At 33.1% G+C, this 23,100-nt stretch overlaps 1 protein-coding gene across 1 annotated transcript; it reads left to right on the top strand.

The window, feature by feature from the left end:
* The first annotated feature begins 17,097 nt into the window (after nt 1-17,097).
* LOC132732138 (uncharacterized) lies at nt 17,098-22,833 on the top strand. The gene is made up of 2 exons (XM_060718507.1): nt 17,098-17,154; nt 18,702-22,833. Exon 2 carries the CDS (start codon nt 18,822-18,824, stop codon nt 21,225-21,227), a length of 2,406 nt encoding a protein of 801 aa, XP_060574490.1. The 5' UTR covers nt 17,098-17,154; nt 18,702-18,821; the 3' UTR covers nt 21,228-22,833.
* Nucleotides 22,834-23,100: the final 267 nt, after the last annotated feature.

The following is a 23,100-nucleotide window of genomic DNA, read 5'->3' as shown; positions in this document are numbered from 1 at the left end:
ACTGAAATCTTCCTTAGGTTGTTCACTTACTTTGGATTGAGTTAGGAGATACCAAGACCATATCATTGCTGCTAAAATAGATTTTTTTATTTGCTTACATACAGCCTTCATTCATTAAGTGATGTCTTTAATGATTTGGTAGGTAAATATATTTGGTGCTCATTTGAATTTAAATACAGAAAAAGATATTTTTTTTGTCAGTCAATACTACAAGAAATATTTTCACGTTTTCTTACGCAACATTTTTTTATTTCTGTTTTTCATATTTGGTAGGCAGATATACAGGATGTCCAATAACTTAGGTTTACTAGGTCAGGTTAAGCTCACTGGTGCTACAAATAGATTTTTACACTTTGTTTTTCCTGCCTCTATTTATTGACTGATTTGCAGTACCGTTCATTGAAAATTGTGGAGTTTTGATAAGACTAACAAATATTACGAGTAAGATAGTCATAGTTATGCCTTTTACATTGTATTATCTTATATGTGTTTTTATTAATAACTTTACTTATATATTGCAGATATTTCCGAGCGATATTTAAGAAGAAAGAGTGAAGCCAAAGACGTGTTTGTAAGAACAGCAACGTACAACAAAGCTGCAGAGAAATTAAATAAAACTGACATCTTTTTTAAGTGGGTATGCTGGAGAAAGAAATACAACACTAGATACTCTAGATACTGGAACGATTATTTACGAAACCTGCTACATGATGCACACACAATGCGGTCGTAGGTTGTCATGGCAACACGCCAGAATATTTGAAGCAAAGCAAATGATCACCTCAATTGGATCTTTTTAAAGAGGATAACATCATAAATCATCGTCAGACCGTACAAAGGAAGAGAAGAGGGAAATTTGAAAGATTCATCAAACAGAGAAAGGAAGAACACTAACAACGGTAAGTTTGAATGCCTGTATTTTGAATTGAAATGGAATAATACTGAGTACAAAGTTGGATTCCCAGAATGTGCAGTCTTGTTTCCTTCCAATGATATATTGTTTGACAGAGGCCCATCCTTTTTTGAATCACATTTCGAATTCTTTAAGAAATTTATGTCAGAACTTTCGAAAAATGAAGACGAGTTTATGATATTTGTGTTATTATGGACAAACCCATCTAAAAGATTATCTAAATTTGACTTAGAATACTAGTAACAAGTGCTCTTTGCTATGATTTAAAAAAGAAATGAAAGACTTTGCGAAAGGCTCTCCAGCATAACAAAGATGGGATACTTTGTCAAACTGACAGAAATGATAAAATTCTCATTCAGTCATTATATTATTGGAGATGTTGTCGGCCTTGTTTTAGTAAAGAAAATCAAGACCTGGTCATAAATATGGAACAAAAAGCTTACTTTTGAAAAATGTCACGATAAATAACAGCGTCAATGAATGTGTACTTGTAGACTTCCATTCTTGGCAAAAGGCTAAACGAGCTACTTTTCGAAAGTGACGACGTATTTCTGGGAAAAGGTGACGCGCATAACACATACAGAATATTTTGACAGGAATTGAAAATATGTGTGAAGTGCAAGCTTTTCCAGATATATCAATTTTAGTTCACGAAGTTTTCAGCAATGAGAAATTTATTTAAGAATATGTTAGCCTTTTGAAAGGAATCGACATAATATCCTCTCCAGTTTTAGAAGTTTTTGAACATTTACGAAATCCTTACAACATAGTTTTTGGTTATGGTGTTTTTCTTGTAATGGCCAATACAAAGATGGCTGAAAAATACATTCAACGTAAAATTTTTACAAACAAAGAAAAGTACCTAGCATTGCTAATTGCTACTCGTGACAAAAACCAAACGTTGGTTCAAAAGCTCTTACATGCAGACACACAAGTAAATGAAGACACATTGCAAATCGGAGCCGTAAACAACACATTGTAATGCTGAAACGTCTTTTGCCGAAGTTGAATTCTAGCTGTTGTCACATACAGAAAGGAAATTCCCCATTGAGAGAGGATTGTTTGAAATCGTTCTTTGCTTGATTCAAAATGGCGTTGACATAGATCAAAAATGAACAAGGACAGTCCGCTCGGATAAGGTCATTTTATGTGATGAAATTGACATATGTGAAGCACTTATTGAGAAGGGTTGTCAACTCAATGTTAAAGCAGTGAAATTTGATCGACCACCTCCTCATGCAGCTGTGGATATGGATAATTTTGAAATTGTCGAATTGCTTTTTTGAATAATGAAACATTGTGTTAGACAATCGATCACAGTGGATACAATCCTATACACACAGCAGCTGTTCGTGGTAACATGGACATTTTTAGTTTTAGCCTCCTTCTAAACGAGGACAAAAGTGTTGCTATGAACAGTGACATGTGAAAACTGACATAGATTTGAATATGCAAGATAAATTTGGAAGGTCGCCTTTGTACTTTTCCGTGTACCATTACAAACCAGAGTTTGTAGAATTGATGCTTGTAAGGGCAAATGTGACACTGGCAAAGAATAACGCATATACCCCTTTGCGTGCATCTGTATATAATCTAAATACAGAGCTTGTTAAAAGGTTATGTAAATATTATATAGACATAAGAATGTTTGACCGGTAAGGAAACACATTGTTTCAGGTCTTGAAGAATGTCAGTCAAGAGCAAATTGACAATGATACTTGCGTTCGAGTTTCCGAATGCATCAAAATACTTCTTATTAAAGACAGTGACTCTAAACTCAATTTGAAATGAAAGCAAAATAAAAAAGGATAAATTGTCAAACTAATGTATGACCAAGGCCTTTACTCTGTTTTGTAAAATTTAACAAAATAAGCAACTTAATATTTTACCAATCATTGTTACACTTCTTCCATTTTAGGCGAAATTCAGGAATGTTATTACTAATCTCAAAATGTTTTCACAGAAATGTTTCATGTTATGTCCTTTCAAATAAAAGATATATAATTTAACAATAAATAATTAAAAGAAATCATTAATATCAATTTCAAGTTATTGTCTTTCATTTAATGTTATCTAACATATTCGATTCTAAAAATCCTTTTTTTCTGATTTATATAAAAGACAGCGAAATTGAAAGAAATAATAATGAACTTCGCAGATTAATCTCCCTTTATTTAACAAAATTTTATATGATCCGATTGAAAAAAGAGCTGCTCTCAAAATTATACTTGGTTTTGTTAGTTATTTTAAAGTTTTACCAACAGTGTTAACTTAGAGGTTTCCAGCTTTACTGGTGATAGAAGGCCCCATATGCAACTTGAAGGGTGACATTTATAGCACATTTTGGGAGTTAAGAAACTATAATTGTAGCAAAATAACAAAAGAGAAACCATGGTACTAACATCCCGACTATAAACATGTGAATCATTTAAGAATAAGCAAGAATAAGCAAAATTGCATAAAATAATAAGATGACACATAAAAATACACAATTGTAAATAGAAGTAAATATGAATAATATATCTAAAAAGGCAAGGTATTAAAAATTATCCTCCTATTTGGATAGCAGAACCCAACAAACTCACATATCCGGTTTATATTGAGAGTCACGTTCAGTAATTAGTGGTGTTCCTCAGAGCTCAGTGCTAGGTCCTATACTGTTTTCGATCTATATCAAGGACATACTGTGGAAAGAACAGAAACTGATATTTTTGCTGATTACATCGCCCGTTTAACTTCTGATGTATCTTTAAACAGAGTTGTTGATTTTCAGTAGTTTAAATGCTAACACATGTAGTGATTTGAATCGCATATCTATCAATACTAGTCATGTATATTTCCTCAAAAAACAAACAAATTACATTCTTATATTTCGTATAAAACAGAGCAAATTGTATCTCTGAAAAAAAAATGGGTATAACAATAAATCACACCTTGTCTTTCCAAAGCCATAAATTTGTAATGTTCATAAAAATGCAACTCATTGTTACACTTATTATCTTGTATAGAATTATTCATAGCTACGTACTTTAAATGTTTTACAATGCATATATTTTACCACATCTTGACTATTGTTGTATTATTTACGATAACTGTACACAGTTCACTTTTTCTATAGAAGATACTCTTAATAAGTTTCAAAAGAGAGGTGCAAGACTAATTCTAGACAAAGCTTATGACACTTAATCTGCTTAACTATTTTATGAACTCCTCTGGATGATCTTTTCATCTAGGGTTCATCGAGGGTTGATGTTTTTAAAAGCTTTTATGATGTAAAAGGTATGAAGAAATCAGGCGCTTTCCTATCAAATGAATACGATCATTTTATCATCAGATGTTCATACTTGCAATTTGATTTCATCGTCTGATTTTCAATATTACATCTTTAGACCAAATATTTAACAATTCCGCAAGTCATTTGTTTTTTCTGGATCTTGTGTCGTATAGTTGATTGCACAGGCTAATTAGGCATACATGTTATATTAAAGAAGAATGACAACAAAAAGATCTTACAAGTGCATATTTTTATTTCATAATATGAACTATAAAACATGACATTGATTTATGAATATTATAGTACAAGATACATATAGTTTGTCAAAATGATAGATAACGTATTTGGGAGTCGGCTAGATTTCATAACATTTTATGTGTAAACTGTCACTATATATTTTGGGCTAGAGATTCAGTCTAGGAGTTCGAATTTGGTATTTCACTTGTACACTTGTGTATTTGTATTTGTATATTAAAAGTATGTAACATCCGTGAGTTCTCTCTCCGTTATGCGACACTTGTATTTGGAATGGTCTTCCTATTTATATCAAGTCTGCTACATGTGTTAACTATTTAAAAACCTTTTACTTGAGATGCTACCACATATCGGTGTATACAAATTGATACATTCATGTATGTAAGATTAATGTACTTAAATCGTTTGAATGTGTTAAATCTATATTGTTAATGACCTCATGGAAGATTGATACGTTGTTCACCTGAGTTCTTTTGTTAAACAAAGTGTTCATTATAATTATTATTATTATTATTGATGTTGTTGTTGTTCTTGTTGTTGTTAGTAGTCGTAGTAGTCGAAGTAGTAGCAGTAGCAGTAGCAGTAGCAGTAGCAGCAGCAGCAGCAGCAGCAGCAGCAGTAGCGGTAGCTGTGGTAGTGGCAGTGGTAGTAGTAGTATAAGTAGAAGTAGAAATAAGGGCCTCTTGGAAGATTGATATGTTGTTAAAATGAGACCTTTCGTTAAAAAACGTTTTCATTATTATTATCTCTTTTATTATTATTATTGTTAATATTGTTGTTGTTGTTGTATAAGTATATAGTAGTAGTAGGTAAATAGTAGGTAATAGGTAAATAGCATAAGCTAATATGAGGATCACATTTAGTAGAAAACAATGGAAAATAAAAATAAACACGTATTTAGTTCAGATTATGTCTTATAAAAGAATCAGTATTTTCATTCTTTGGACGGGCAACATGAGTTTATAACGTTGATATGATGGTTTTTAAAATAGTGTTTTTATATGCTTATTACATGATAAAGAAGTTTTGATTGTCATAAAAATAGCGAAATGTAAACAAAGTAAACTTTTATCTTTCATATAAATACTAAATCAAAAACTTTACTTATTGCTTATAAGGATCAGAAGCAAAATAAATTTCAAATGTAGGCCAATAAGTAATTTTTTGGAAACTTTTACAGGACATCAAACATAAATGCTTTTGAGAAATAAAGATAAATTCTTGGGCATAATACGGCCTTTAGTTTTAGAATGGAAGTAAAAATAGAACAAAAAAAAAAAAAAAAAACAACAGCTAGATAAAATACACATAGCAGATTTACAGCTGGACTACACCAGGTCTGATCAGTCTCCAAAACATTTTGAAATGTTCAACTTTGTGTATGTCATTTTAGAGGCTGCTCCAGATATGCACCAAGGTAATAGATGATAGAGAATTTCTTGGTCAGGTATTTCAATAATCGCTTTCGCTTGTTCTTCTTCAGTAATATTATTAATTTTATGTTATGACACATTTGATGGTAGTTATGATGTCATGTTCTAGAATAAAACAGTTTGTGATCTTTTTCCTAAACATATTTAATTCTTTTCAATGACAAAAGTGAGGTCAAATTATAGCCTGGACTGCAAGTCGCCATTCTCGGTACTCGTCCACATTTCTTTTAATGCACGATCCATATTACAATTTCACACTGCAACTGTATTCAATGCTGGTTTTTTTCAAACGAGATTATCAGCGCATTATATACGCTGACCCGATTCAAATAACTCTTATTAATAGTTCAGCGCTACGGACCTCATTCATTTGACAAATTTAATTCATTTATATACTGTCTACAAACGCTTACGGTAGTCAAAATGTTTAAACATTTGAATAACGATAACTGAAAAGAAGTTTAACAAAATACATAAAACTGTATATTAAGTTTACATTTAGATATCATTTTCTTAATTTAAATAGTACAATTTTGACACGACAAATGAACCAAACGACTGTAAACGACATAGCTTAAAAACAGTAGCATCAAAAAATAATAAGTGTAGCACCTCTGAATATGCTTAGATACATGGTAAACCAATTTGAGCCTGTGGTTTTTGAGGACTCTTCTGCAATACTTGCCGCAGTAAAGTTTCTACATGTATAGATAGTGAAGGTGAGGTAAATTAAATGTATAACAAAACGCCTAAGCTAAAACGAGTTCAAAGTCTTGTAGGCTGGACTTGATTGAGCCTATTTATGGGTGGAAGTGTAAAGTGCAAAGCTACTAGCACCGATTAAATATTTATACATGGTAGGGGTAATACTGCAATCGGTCGGTATGCCGGTCCGTCTCTTTTGTGTCCGCTCCATAAATCCTTCACCTCTTGACGGATTTTCTTCAAACTTGACTTTTATGTTAACCTTTACTAGGCTAAGTTGTTCAAAACTTATGTCGCTTTTGTGTCGACTGAAGGTCAAAGTCACGTTTGAAGGTCAAATATACAATTCCCTTTCCACTCTTAATATATGATTTACTTTTTGAATGGTTTTCTCCAAACTTAAATGGTCAGCTAAACAAAGCAAAGAACAGTTCAAAAGGCACTGCTGTATTTGCACAACAACAAACACAACAATTTTGTGCAGTAAGATCTTTTAGGGTAGGAAATATTACATCTGATTGAATGCACTAGGCGATTCCAAATGTCTCCGCACAAAAAATGTGATGTGGTAATAAAATATGAAAAATAAATGACAAAAATTGAAAATGTTGCAGACTCGGGTTTAAGACGCTTAGTTCAATATAAACTGGAAAGGGGTTGAGTCCCTCAAAATAATTGAAAACAAAGCAAATCGTTGAGTCGTTTTAGTCTGTTTATAAGAGATAAGTTATGTGCAATATCTCTTACAGCCACAAGCACCGGATATGAAAATCGCAATACTAGCAATTAGGTATTGGAATTGAATTATTATCCCGAAGGACCGGAAGAATACAACAACAATAATATGAAGTATGGGGCACTTTAAACGGCTGTCATAGAGAACTAACACCTGCTGTTGTATGAAAATCTAGGAACTACTGTTTTCTATTTGATTTACATGTACCGAGCAGTAAAATATAATTAAATCGGCTTGCCTCATGCACTACCTTCAGAGCGGCTATTGGTTGGTCTCTCCTCATTCTGGTAGGTGTTTGAAAATCTCTCACAAGTAAGTTTCGACAAGTAGAGTAATCAGTCACCCGAGCATCGGCGTCGGCATAACCACTTATGTTAAAGTTTGCGTGCCACCTCAAATATTTTCCAAGTCCATTGTCATATGTCTTTGAATCTTTGCACACTTGTTTATCACTATGCCCCGAACCTGTACACAGGAGATGGTAACTCTATTATGCATTTTGACAGAAATATTGTATATTGTGTCCTCTTTTTTGGAAATTCTGAAAATCACTTTCTTTATTCATTTCCCAATATTTCACTTTTTAAATACATTTTCAAAAAATTCATGAAATTTAACATAAATCCCGAGGCTTGATGCTTTAAAATAAAACTAAGGAAAAATTCACATTTTACTAAATCTTTATTTTAGATTAAATGCCGTTGGTGTGATTAAATTATCTCTTATGAACAGACCCAATAAAACCCAATGTAAAAATAATTTCAGCGCTCCAGTGGAGGATGTTTTACTCAACATTTTCGCACATGAAGAGACTTAAAAAATCGAGTCTCCTTTATTCAGCTGTATTTGTCATTATTGTATTTTTTTTTGTTGTTGTTGGATTTTTTTTTGGTCTTATATTTGTCCAATGAGCCAAGTAATGACGAAGTTGTCAAATGTTGTACATGTTGTTATGAAAGTAGATGTACACTCAACATTAACAATTGGAATACGAAATCTGTCATATAATTGTTAAATACATATGTGCACCTCCTTGCATTGTCCCTCCCAACATCGCGACAAACTTCAGGTTGAACTTTGTAAGATTTATAGCCATAATTGGAATAATTAAGGTCAAATAACATACATACAAGGTAAATAACCTTATAGAAGCAAAACATATAATGGCTCATTAAGGCTATGCTTTGAGCAGAAAGATCTTAACAATGCCACCAAAAGCACTATACAAATATATAACTAACTGTTGACGCTTAGCACCAACCTCCATGAGATTACCGTATCCTAACAAAGATTCTGTCTAGAGATGTATGGATAAGGAGATGATTCAAGAGGGTCAACAATTTTCTTTTACACACGCACGGGCGCAAACACACACACAGAGTAAGTAAATAAATAAATTATAATAAAGGAAATTAAATGAATCAAAATGAATGAATAAAAACCACACAAAACTAAACGTAAAATATATGAATTATATTGGTACGTCAGTAAACATCTGAAAAAGATACTGTTGTTTATGAACTATCCACATCTAAACAAGTTGAAAGTGCTGATTCGCGTTATTATATCTATGACTTGTAGTATAAAATTGAAACCCTGTATTTAGTCTCGAGTTGTCAAGAATTTTATTGAGAGACCACTTTATTAAGAGACCACTTTTTTTGGCAGTCCCTTGAGTGGTCTCTTAATACAATGTCGACTGTAGATAAAAAAGAGAGGGATTTCAGCACCATTCCGGAGGCATCGCATGCTACTTTACAACAATATATTACTGATGTGGTACATTGTATATTCAATTTCTGTCGTAACTATAAAAAAACATCAAGTTTTAGAACGCTTATAACCATTTGTGAATATTTTTAACTCTAATTGGATAATTGGTTTGTCGGAATATTTACATCAGATAATATTATCCACAATAAAAAGTTTTGTGAAGCTTAGACTACATGATCAATTTTTACTGTCCAAGATTGGCAAAGTGCTTAGTGTATCGTACACTTAAAAATACTCATTGTTTTGAAAAATATCTAGATGTTTTTCCATTTGACATAGGCAAATATTTATGTAAATTTAGAACAATGAACCACCTATCACCACTTGAAAAAGGCAAACATTTGGCAATTGATCATAATAATAGGCTCTGGTCCTTATGTTTGTATCAAGCTATTGGTGATAATTTCACTTCTTATTTAAATGTCCGTACTTTAATGATATTAGGCGTAAATCTATTCTTCCCAGTTTCTATATGCATCCCAATATTTTTTAACTTCACAGATTAATGAATAGTTGTGGGAAAAAATCTACTTAAACTATCTTTATTTTGTGAAAACATTATGTTAAAATTCACATAATACTTCTCATTCTTCGTATTTCAATATTATCCAAACTTTAAAGGAATGATCAGTACCAAGTCTTGTTTTGCATATCATCGGCTTTTTGGTTCAGTGATTTTTTCAGAGTTATAGCCCTTTAATTATTTTTATTTTCAAAGTTTTTCTGGACTATTCCTCTTATACTACCAATGTAATTTCATTGAAACTTTAGAGGATTGATAAGTAGCTTAAGTACTTACGCATATTTCACGTTTTTTTTGCTTGCATGATTTCTGGCCCTTTAATAAAAAGGTGTTAATAAAGATTGTCCGGAAATCTCATCTTACACCACTAATGCAATTTCATTTTTTAAACATCACAGGATTGATTAGTAGCTCAAGGACTTGCGCATATAACACAGGTTTTCCACTTTGTTTTTTGTTAGAGTTATGGCCCTTCAATAAAAAAGGTGTTTTTGTGTTTCAAGCTACTTGTTTGTACAACTCTTCAGAAACTAGTGCATTTTCACTAACACTTAATAGGAATAATCAATACTATGTCTAGTTGCGCGTCTCATCAACATTTTTCGATTTTATTATTTTTGTCAGACTAATGTCCCTTTAACTTTGATTTAAATTTTTAAAATTTGTCCGGACTACTTCTCTTACACCACTTTTGCATTTTTAATGAAACTTTACAGGATTGATCGGTAGCTCAAGTACTTGCACATATTACACGGTTTTTTTCGGTTGAAGTTGTGGACATTGAATAAAAATGTGTTTTGCCCTGTTAATGTTTTTGGGTCTTTTGCTACATAGTAGCTGCAACATGCAATTGGCCATCATGGGGCTACACATGGCATCAATGATGGCTATTGCCTTACGTCAGAATCCGACTAAATTCTGACGTTGACCGGACGTCTTGTGTTTTTAAGGAGGTTCCACAATGCATGATTACAAACCTCCTGTAATGGTTTCTAAAATGTTTGTCATTAAACCTAACTGGTTCATGCACAACAAACGCACTCTTAATCGTGGCTAGAAAAGAAAGAAGTACAAAAGTACATCTTTCATTGCACCCCGTTTCTTTTGCAGACCAAAGGCTCACCATGCTCGGCTATATGTGATCTAGCCTAGTTTTATCTACATATTGCTAAAGCTAGCCAAGACCTAGTTTTTATTTAGCCTCAATTACAGCCTTTACGGGCTTTTATGGATGTTTCTTACGATAATGATCAGACTTCTGGGCTTTATATATTCAAGACAAAAACCAATATTAAAACAGAAAAAGACTACTATTTGAATATATTAATATAATAAAAAATATATATTTAATGAATAAGTGGAGAGGCCATCTGAGATAATGAATACATTTTACAATTTTAGGTTATATATAACATCATAAAAACTCATTTTGCTGCAATATTTGACACTCATTATTTTCAAAATCATGCTTAAAATTATAGTGCAAAATTAAAACCAACTATTTTTATTAAGTAATTCAAACACATGCGCAGATAAGCCCGAAAAATCGCGTGATTTGCAGGGTACTTGAAAAACATGTCTGTATAATGAACTGATCAATACTTTAAACGGATATGACCGATAACATAAATTAACTGCTTGAAAGGTAAATGATATGTTATTGTTTATTGCTCGCTGTTGTCATACTGGGTACCATAATGATAATATATTAAAAACTTAATTTTTTATCGACTTTCGATTTCAAACTGAGTCATAAGACCCTGTCTCGCATTAATGCCTATTTTTATGGAAAGCCATGGCTGTCTGATATTGTTCTTTTTCAATTTATTTAACCACTTGGATAATATGTAAGTTCACTTCGACTATATATGACTTGAAAACACATTCTTATTTAACCGGAATCCATTATATTAATCCACAGTTACAATATATGAAACCATACCTACAGTGTATGAAACCAAGGTAGCAATATATAATATTTTCTCAATATATGATTCCAATTCTTCAATATATTGTACCAAAGTAGCCATATATGGAACCAGATATCCTTATAATTATGAAGCCGAATTATCAATATATTAATTCATTTTTACAATATATGTAACTTTTTTTTCAATGTATGGAGCCGAAGTATCAATATATAAGTTGATTATCACATTATATGATACCAGATCTTCAATATATGGATCCAAGTAAGTCATGTATGGAACCAGATGCCATTATATGAAACCGAATTATCAATATTTCAATACTTGGTACCATATATTGAAGAACTGGTATCATATAAATTAAATGTGATAATCAAGTAATATATTGCTACTTTGGTTCCATACATTGATAAATTGGTTTCATATATTGTAAAAATGAATTCATATATTGATTATTCGGTTTCATATCAGGACATCTGGTTCCATATATGGCTACTTTGGTACCATATATTGAAGAACTGGAATCATATATTGAGAAATTCAACTTATATATTGCTACTTGGTTTCATACACTGACGGTATGGTTTTTTTAATACATGTATATTGTAACTGTAGATTAATATAATGGATTCCGGTTAAATAAGAAGGTGTTTTCAATTCATATATAGTCGAAGTGAACTTATATATTATCCAAATGGTTACATAAATTGAAAAAGAACAATATCAGACAGCCATGGCTTTCCATATATTTTGACATCTCGTTTATATTTATCATATTGTTTTTTTTTTATCTGCAAATAAACTACATATGCCTTCTTAAAGCATGTAAACGGTCGTTTCAATATGTTGATACATAGCTTAAAATGTTTGTATATTTGATCTTTTTAAGACATAATTGGTGAGGATTTGTAGGAACAGTATACTATTATTGTTTTTAGTATATAGTATAGCATTTTCTACAAACAAAAGAGAAATAAATATTTTTTATATTTTATATTATATTCATGCACTCAAAAATAGGGACGTCCTTGACCGAGTGGTTAAGGTCGTTGACTTCAAACCACTTGCCCCTCACCGCTGTGGGTTCGAATCCCGACAGGAACTTTGGATTCTTTCATGTGAGGAGGCTATCCAGCTAGCTTACGGAACGTCGTCGGTTCTACTCAGGTGCCCGTTCGTGCCTGAAATAATGCACGGAAGGGCACATGAGGTCTTCCTCCACCAGTAAAGCTGGAACGTCGCGATATGACCTATACTGTGTCGATGTGACGTAAAAACCAAAAACAAAACAAAAAAACTCAAAAATCACATTGTTATCTTACCTCACCTTGTTAAGAAAAGCTTAAACTATACATATGTGTACTTAAACCCAAGTGAGCTTATAATTTATTTATATAGGTCAACACATTTACTGTCTGTAGTTAAATTGATTTTCTTTTATTTTCGAAATAACTGAATGAAAGATTGTTTTAACATTTCATTACGAGAAATTATACACATGCACAAAATCAACGCTAAGCGGATAAAAAACTCTATATTTACACATTTGTTTTGTGTTCCATATAACAGAACGGATTAATATAAATGGAAGGAGTTAATGTAATACCCCTGTATGACCTGTTGATTTACCCAATATAGCTTGTAAAATTGCTTGATAAGCTTTCTCAACTGATATAATTTCTTCACCAACATCCAACCCATGGAGATTTGAATCGGTCAATCGCATAGGTGTCGTCATATTCATCATGTGTGTTCAAAGGGCCATGAAAGTCATGTACCCATTTATCTAATACTTGATTAGCATTTTTGTAAATGAAATCATCAGGCCTGACAACTTCAAAAAGTATCACGTTCATTCTTTCATTTCCATTTTTTCTGTCCAAAAATCATTCGGGTTTTAATCAATAAGATCATCAAAATTCTTTTTTAATTACGGGCCTGAATAACATAGCTTCTCTTAGTCCTTTCGTATATAAAGCTATATATCTGCTGTACAAAAAAAAACTTTCGTTTGAAATTTCAAAAAACAGAATGCTCCCATAATACTTGTTTAAAACAAATATGGTAGTAAGTTGCTTGAAAAATGAATGGTGCACACACGAAATTATTGCTTAACGGTTAAACTTCTACTTTATACAGCTGACAAATATTTTGTTTCGAAACTATAAATGAGCCGCACCATGACAAAACCAACATAATGCGTTTGCGACCAGGATGGATCCAGCATCCGCGCAGTCTGATCAGGATCCATGCTGTTCGCTATCAGTTTCTCTACTTGTTATAGGGTTTTAAGCGAACAGCATGGATGCTGATCAGACTGCGCGGATGCCAAATGTTTCAACTTTTAAAACAAGCTTTATCGTCTTTTTGCGTTTCTGTTTATAACATTATCTTTTTACACGTAAAACCAGCAATAACAATTCGCAGTCATTTTTTTATCATTTTGTTTTACATTAGGTTCTTTTAAGACTGTATAGAACGTGCTCACCGAACAAAAAAAAACTCAAAGCAAAGTTTAATGAGTTAAAAACTGCGTCCGTTGACGAAGAAGCAGATGGGCGCGTTGAACAGATACTTGAAGAGTGGGAAGGGATGGACAATTGTGTTCAAAGTACATTAATGATACTTCAGAACAATCTGCGTAAAATTAATGGTAATTATTATTCTTATTTACATTTTTCAGAGCAACTAAGTCATGCTTTCTTGGCGTTTATTATTTTGCAATAATATAATTACTATGCAAACTCAACTCAAACCATTTATTGAAAGATATATGCTTAAAAAATTGTAAGAATAGTGAACCTGATCCCTCGGTACAAAGTACATGCAAAACAATATTAAAAACACCCTAGGCTATATTTCTTTTTTTAATGCCCCGAGCAATTACTTCATTTGAACACTGATTCTATAGGTTATTTTCCAGATTTTTACTGTGAAAAAGTATTATTACCTTTGTAACAGTACAGAACGTTTATTTATGGTACAGTTAAATGAACAATTAGAATAATTCCAATTGGCCAATGGGAAATTTACATTACAAATATACAGATTTTGTAAGTCTTGCATTACGAGACATTTAAACATAAATTGTAATTCGTCATCGATTTCAGATCTATTTCATACTTTACACAGTCTTGTTCTCTACCTTGTCTGTCTTATTATACCCCCGCACAACAAAGTTGTAAGGGGGGTGTACTGGAATCAGCTTGTCCGTCCGGCTGTCCGGCCGTCCGGCCGTCCGTCGGTTTTTTCTTGTCCGCCCAATAACTTAAGATTCCTTTGACCCTTAGTCTTCAAATTTGGCATGGAGGTTAGTCATGATTAGTAGATTATCCCTATTGATTTTGAGGTCACTAGGTCAAAGGTCTAGGTCACAGGGGCCTTGACTTCAAAAAGCTTGTCCGCCCAATAACTTAAGATTCCTTTGACCCTTAGTCTTCATATTTGGCATGGAGGTTAGTCATGATTAGTAGATGACCCCTATTGATTTTGAGGTCACCAGGTCAAAGGTCAAGGTCACAGGGGCCTTGTTTTCAAAAAGCTTGTCCGCCCAATAACTTAAGATTCCTTTGACCTACAGTCTTCATATTTGGCATGGATGTAAGTCATGATTAGTAGATGACTCTTATTGATTTTGAGGTCACCAGGTCAAAGGTCAAGGTCACAGGGGCCTTGACTTCAAAAAGCTTGTCCGCCAAATAACTTAAGATTCCTTTGACCCACAGTCTTCATTTTTGGCATTGAGGTTTGTTATGATTGGTAGATGACCCCTATTGATTTTGTAGGTCAAAGGTCAAGGTCAGAAGGACCTTGTCTTCCCAATAACTTAAAACTCCTTTGACTCACAGTCTTCATATTTGGCACGGAGGTTTGTCATGATTTGTAGATGACCCCTATTGATTTTGAGGTCACCAGGTCAAAGGTCAAGGTCACAGGGGCCTTGACTTCAAAAAGCTTGTCCGCCCGATAACTTAAAATTCCTTTGACCCACAGTCTTCATATTTGGCATGGAGGTTAGTCATGATAAGTAGATGACCCCTATTGATTTTGAGGTCACCAGGTCAAAGGTCAAGGTCACAGGGGTCTTGACTTCAAAAAGCTTGTCTGCCCAATAACTTAAGATTCCTTTGACTCACAGTCTTCATATTTAGAATGGAGGTTAGTCATGATTAGTAGATGACCCTTATTGATTTTTAGGTCACCAGGTCAAAGGTCAAGGTCACAGGGACTTTGACTTCAAAAAGTTTGTCTGCCCAATAACTTTAGATTCCTTTGACCCACAGTCTTCATATTTGGCATGGATGTTGATCATGACTATAAGGTGATCCCTATTGATTTTGAGGTCACTGGGTCAAAGGTCAAGGTCACAGGGACCGTGACAAAAAAAGCTTTTATTCTCAATTGCTAAAGAATGTCCTGTCCGCAATGTATTGATTTTGACATTTTCACATTTGAAGCATGTAGAATACACAACTTAGCAATGCACTGGCTTAGTTACCTCAGATTTGGCAGGGAGGTTGTCCTTGAGCTCTAAATGGCCGCTGTTGATTCTGACAAAGTGGTATGCGGGGGTATTCACGCCATGATAGTGGCAGTTCTAGTTATATTTGCAAAGCAAGAGTGCCAGAATAAAGCTATAGATAAAAATGTATTTATTTACGTACAAATGAAATATCTAAGTAATAATCATGTTTATTACCTATTGTTATAGCTTTCTACAATGATAATAGTGTTGATACGCTTACAATGCTTAACCAATATTCTTCAAATATTTGACCTTACTTTATCACTAAACTCTTAAATAAACAATGTGTTTCCAAATTTGAGCATAATGTCAAGCAAAGCTAACCATGAATATTTTACACATTTTTATTTCTTTTGGCTAATTAAACTGAAGAATGAATGAAAAATGTTAATACCCAAGAAAACTCCAAACATTTCCTGACATACCTTGTGTCAAGCATATTGAATATTTTCAACCAATTCTTAGACAACAAACATATTAATACACGTAGAGAGAGAATAACTCCCACTTTTCTGAAAACAAACGTACTTTTTATAAGCAAAAGTTTAGTAATGTTAGATTTACAAGAATAAGTTTTAACTTTCGCATACATTATTACAGTACGTTTCACCGAGGACTTGCCATAATTTACTGCGATTTACACAATCAATTCTTAAAACCGATAAAACCTGCAAAAAGCTGACTATGCTTTTTAAAATTATTGTTATAAATACAAATGAATTGTCAATATTATGATAACTAAGCGAAAACCAGATTGGCACTCGTCTTTTTTACAGCAGCTATATACAATGTATAATGAATGATTTCGTACTAAAATGCATAACAGGTAGATTGTAGAGATATGATTATGAATTTAAAGAATGTTGACCATTACCTCATTGTCATCAAGAACGAGTATGAACATGTCAATGATACTGACAAGGAGACTTCTAACAAAAATGAAAACTATTACTAATTTAGATGGAAACACTTTAACTTTCCGGACCTTTTGATTGATGCATTGTTCAAAATGTCATTGTTTCTGTTGCTTTTTGGATGATGTTCAAAAATTGAAAAATAAAGACTCAACTAGATTAGCAAGTCTTAAAGGTAATTCATGCATATTCAAAAGACAAAAAAAAAGCAATTCTGATTTATATTCGATTTTTTTAGTAATCATTGATTCGAGACGTATGCCTGTTCGAGTTTACATTGGTAAAATGTTAAATTTTCTTAATAGCTACTGGTAACTTAATAAATATCATATATGGAAGTATAGATCAACAAAGGAGAACAACAATTCAAATTTGCAGTTTTCATTCGTATATTGATATAGAGCATTAAGAGAAAGTGAAATGTCCAAGAACCGTAATCTTGCATTGCTTAAGTTTTTAATTATACCACTTTATGATATTTGGAAATGTTACATTATGCTTGTCCTGAATGTAACTTCTAAAACTGCTTCTTTGGGCTTAATATTTATGACAATAAACCATAATAAATTGACTTATTGGATCTTTAAAAGAGTAAACAGTGATAGAGATAAGAAGGAAGAAGACCAACGTGCAATTCCATAATTCTACCTTACTTTATTTTTAAATTATTTTCCTTTGTGATCCTAAAAAATGTTGTATAATGCTTGTCCAGTGTATAACCTCTCAACTAACTATTACATATCATAAACTTCATATGGTTATGAAAATAAGTAGGAGAAAGTGCAATGTCATAGAACAATAACTTAACGTATTTATCTCACTGTATGATATACATGTATAATAAATTGTAATGTTTATTTGTTGAGAAGCCTTTGGAATATTTTTAGAAACATATCACACAGTGACAGATATCTAAAAGAGAGGAAGTGCATTGTCTCTGAAATTTAATTCTACCTTTCTTGATTTTCAAATTGTCTCCCTTAATAATATTTATCGATGCGTTGTTACACATTCACTTATAACGCATGGACTGATGTCTTTTATATCTGGTAGGATCAAGCCTTTGGTGGTTTTCTAACTGAAGGGTCACTTGAGTCAAGGCCACTGGTGCTTAAAATATATTTTATATTATATCACTTTTGCTAATACAGCTTTTGTGTATTGACTGTTTCGTATACAAGTATATATATCGTCGGTGGTGCAATAACTTTGAATGGAGTTAGGGGGCACTAAGACTAAGGAGATCGCTGCTAAAAAAAGCTATTTATTCCTTTGCTTATAAAGCCTTTATTCATTGGATGTCTTTATTTGGTTGATAAAACTATTTGGTGGTCCTTTGAATTCGGATGGAGAAAGTGCTCACTTGGGTCAAGGTCAATATTACAAGAAACATTTTCACATTTGCTTATGCAATCTGTACTTACTGACTGATGTCTCTCAAATTTGGTAAGCAGATACATTTGGGTGTCTCGTCTCCTAAATTTGGTTTACTAGGTCAGGTCAAGGTCACTGGTGCTTCAAATAGATGTTTACACATTTGCTATTCCTGCCTATATGTATTGACTGATGTGCATTGTAGTACATTGGCAGTACATAGTGTGCAGGTTCAATTAGACTAACTTATAGTATCAGTAAGGTAGTCATAGTCATAGTTATGCTTTCTACATTATGCTCTCTTCTTAATGTCTTTTGATCAATAACTTATTTTATGTATAATTGTAGATATTTCCGAGCGATACTTCAGAAGAATAAGTGAAACCAAAGACGTGTTTGTAAGAACAGCAACTTACAACAAAGCTGCAGAGAAATTGAATAAATCTGGCATCGTTATTTTAAGCGGGAATGCTGGAGAAGGAAAGACTACCCTTGCGGTACAACTTTTGCTTGAATCTTGCCCGCTGGAAAAAAATACTTAAACTTTCAATTCCTAAGGATATGGTCGAATTCAGTACCAAAGAATGGAATGGAATTTTCATTGACGATATCCTTGGAACAACTGTATTAGAACACGACAAAGCCACATATTGGAACGATTATTTACGTGACCTGCAACATGATGCACACAAAATGGGGTTGTACATTGTCATTACAACACGCCAGAATATTCTAAGCCAAGCAAATAATCGCCTCAACTTGGATCTTTTTAAAGAGGATAACATCATTAATGTGTCATCTTTAGGCCTTACAAAAGAAGAGAAAAGGATAATCATCAAGAATCATTTAACCAAAAATAGAAGAACATCATCACTGGCAAGTTTGAATGCCTGTGTTTCTAATTGGAAAGATACTGAGTGCAAAGTTGGATTCCCAGAATATGCAGTCATGTTTGCTTCAAATAATACACTGTTTGAAAAGGGACCTTCCTTTTTTACAACACCTTTCAAATTCTTTGAAATATTTTTGTCAGAACTTTCGAAAAACAAAGACGAGTTTATGATACTTGTGTTATTATGGACAAAACCTTCAAAAAGATTATCTAAATTTGACTTAGAACATGGAAATCTCGACTCACTAACAGATATAGCAAATGCGCTAGGCTATGATTTGAAAAAGAAATCAAAGACTTTGCGAAAGGTCCTTCAGCATCACAAAGATGGGATACTCTGTCAAACTGACAGAAAAGATGAATACTCATTCGGTCACGATATTATTGAAGATGTTGTCGGTCTTCTTTTGAGTAAAGATAATCCAGACCTGGCCATACAATACGGCACTAAAAGCTTCATTTTGAAATATGTCACGACAAATTACAGAGTCAAAGAATGTGTATTTGTAGACGAGAGAAGATTTTCTATTCTTGGTAAAAGGCTGAACGAGCTAATTTTCGCAGGTGACGACGTATGTCTGGGACAAGGTGACGCATATAACACATATAGAATATTCAGACAGGGAATTGAGAATATGTGCGGAGGGAAAACGTTTTCAGATATATCGATTTTAGATCACGAAGTTTTCAGGGATGAGGAGTTTATTAAGGAGTATGTTAGCCTTTTAAATGAAAACAACATAGTATCCACTCCAGTTTTAGAAGTTTTTGAACATTTTCGAAATCCTTACAACATAGTTTTTGGTAATGGTGAAATGGGGGTGTGTATACCTGGAGTTCTTCTTGCAATCGCCAATACAAAAATGGTCGAAGAATGCATTCAACGTAAAATCCTTCCAAACAGAGAAAAGTATCTAGCATTGCTAATTGCTACTCGTGACAAAAACGAAACGTTGATCCAAAAGCTCTTACATGCAGACGCAGAAGTAAATGAAGACACATTGCAAATCGCAGTTGTAAACGAAAGCATTGAAATACTGAAACGTCTTTTGCCCAAACTGAATTCAAGCTGTAGCTGTGGTCACATACAGAAAGGAAATTCCCCATTGATAACTGCGGCAAAGAGAGGCTCGTTTGAAATTGTTGAATGCTTGCTTAAAAATGGCGTTGACATAAATCATAGAAATAAACAAGGACAGTGTGCCCTCGATAAGGCTGTTCTATGTAATGAAGTTGACATATGTGAAGCTCTCATTCAAAAAGGATGTCAACTTGATGTTAAAGCGGGTAAATTTAATCGAACACCTCTTCATGCAGCTGTTGATATGGGCAATATCGAAATAGTTGAATTGCTGTTGAATAATGAAGCATCTCTTTATATTACGGACCACCGTGGAGACAGTCCTATACATACTGCAGCTGTTCGTGGTCATATGGAGATTTTTAGGCTTCTACTGAACAGGGACAAAAGTGTTGCTATGAACAGTTTCAAATATGGCAGACAGATCACAACACTCTATCATTACGCTGTGATCAAAGAAAACAGAGAGCTGTTGCAGATTCTTATAGAAAACGACATAGATCCGAATATGCAAGATCAGTTTGGCAGGACGCCTTTGTACTTTGCAGTATATCATAACAAACCAGAGTTTGTCGATCTACTGATTGAAAAAGCAGATGTGACATTGGCAGAGAATGGATATACACCTTTACATGCTGCAGTGTTCAAGCTTAACACAGATCTCGTCGAAAAATTATGCAAGTACTATACATATATCAGAATGGTCGACCGGAAAGGAAATTCGTTGCTTCATGTGCTAAAGAATGTCAGAAAAAAGAGAAATGACAACGATACTTGCGTTCGCGTTTCAGAATGCATCAAAATACTTCTTAGAAAAGACAAAGATTTCGAAACAATGCAAAATAAAAAAGGAGAAATAGTCAATTTATTATTTGACGGAGACCTTTACTTCGTTTCTTAAAATTCTATAACTTTACCTTTATCATAATGGAATTTTAGAAAGTGAATAGCATATGAAAACCTTATCAAAAAGGAGCTTTTCTTTCAACAATTCGATGAATTTCGTTCCTATTTCAGACCACGGTACAATATCTGGCCTTAAGTTGGTCTGGACAATACTTAGGAAAAGAAGCTTCTTGCTAAGATCCATCTCCATGTTCAAACCTGTTGTGCCATCTAGAATTGATGGTTGGGGTGACAGTTTTGGCAGTTTCTTCATTTTTTGTTGTCCACTTGTCTGACCTCCTATCGGTACTGCTAAAGTTACAAAAGAGGTTATGAAAGAAGTAGATGTTATAAATGATGATGGTAAAAGTTTTATCTGAGCATGTAACGGATATGACAACAATGGTAACTCAGAAACAATGTTTCAGACCTAGAAAAAGACAGCATGAGTCTAAAGTAAAGGTCCTTGTACAGGAGAACGACAAGTTAGGAAAACGGTCAAATAATCTAGGGCTAAACAAAGGTCGTTAGAAGAGACAAACAACGAATTGGAACAATATACACGCCGCAGTAGTGTACACATCTATGGGCTAGTTGATGAATATAATGAGAAAGGTATAGAAACTATCGCAAAGATTCTAGCTTTTCTCAAATATAAACTACAGAAGAACCCTTCAAATTCTGATATAGATGCTTGCCACAGACATTTTATTATTTTATGCAAATAGTTACAGGCCGGTTCTGCTTAGATTTGTCAGGCGAACCATGCAAATTGACATCATAAGAGCCCGACAAACCTTGAAAGACACTAGCAAGAGCATTCGTGAGAACCTCACTCATCTTTATGCAAAACTTCTCTCTGATGCATTTAATTACAAGGATAAATTTGAATCTGTATATAGGGAGTCATGAATGGAAAATTATCGCTTTGCCTTAAAATACGGGCTTTTTATAGTTCGTCAGCTTTCTATTGGCTGTGACGCGCTAAAGATTTTTATTTTAAAACTCGCGGGAACTTACTGACCAATCAAAGTCGATAGGTAACGAAACCTTCTTTCGCTTTTATCTGCTCACATGACCGCCAGCTAACATCTATTGAACTATAAATTCAATATATCACATATTTCGTGTAAAAAGCAAGGCCGCACCCATTACATATGGGTGATACCGTTGACTATTAGAAGTAAAACAAAATTGTCAATATTTTGTCAATATTTAAAAATAGTTTCAAAAAATATTTATTAAATCAACTTTAGTATGGTCCATGTCTATTATACAAACAAGATCCGATCGTAATATTTATACATGTATTTTTTGTTATCTTAATTCCTTACTTTAAAATGTTTTCTTCTAATGGGTGTCTGTCTTAGTCTTACCTTCGTTCGTTGCAGATTGAAATGATGCACAGAAGTAAGTGATTATGTTTAATTATAGTTATTAATGAAATGAATTGTAGGAATGTACAGTATGTGTGTGTTCAGATATATGTTAAAACTGCGATTACCATTTAATCATTTTTACATGTTATATTTTCGACCCTTGATATGTTTTTTGTTGTTTTTTCATTTAGAAAGCCCATTGTTAATAAGGTGTTACCAATCTGTATATGTCTAAATGTGTTACCTTCTGTAAATAAATTTGATATTATTATAATTATTATCATTATGATTATACTTTCCCATTGTAACATGGCTAGCGATTGCCTGAAAAAATGTGTAGGGAAAACCGTAAGATTCAATGGGATATGAGTTGATTGGATGAATATGGTTTTTTAAGTATAAAAACTAATTTAGAAACAAACACTATATTTGTTTCTTAAGAAAACCTAATATTTCATAAGTCTCTTTGATAATTTGTGACTCGGATATTTGCATTGATAAAAGTGTCAG

The sequence above is a fragment of the Ruditapes philippinarum genome, unplaced genomic scaffold, assembly GCF_026571515.1.
Source record: "Ruditapes philippinarum isolate M1 unplaced genomic scaffold, ASM2657151v2 ctg4659_1_1_1_1, whole genome shotgun sequence".
Lineage (NCBI taxonomy): Eukaryota > Metazoa > Mollusca > Bivalvia > Venerida > Veneridae > Ruditapes > Ruditapes philippinarum.
This window is presented reverse-complemented; position numbering and strand designations above follow the sequence as displayed.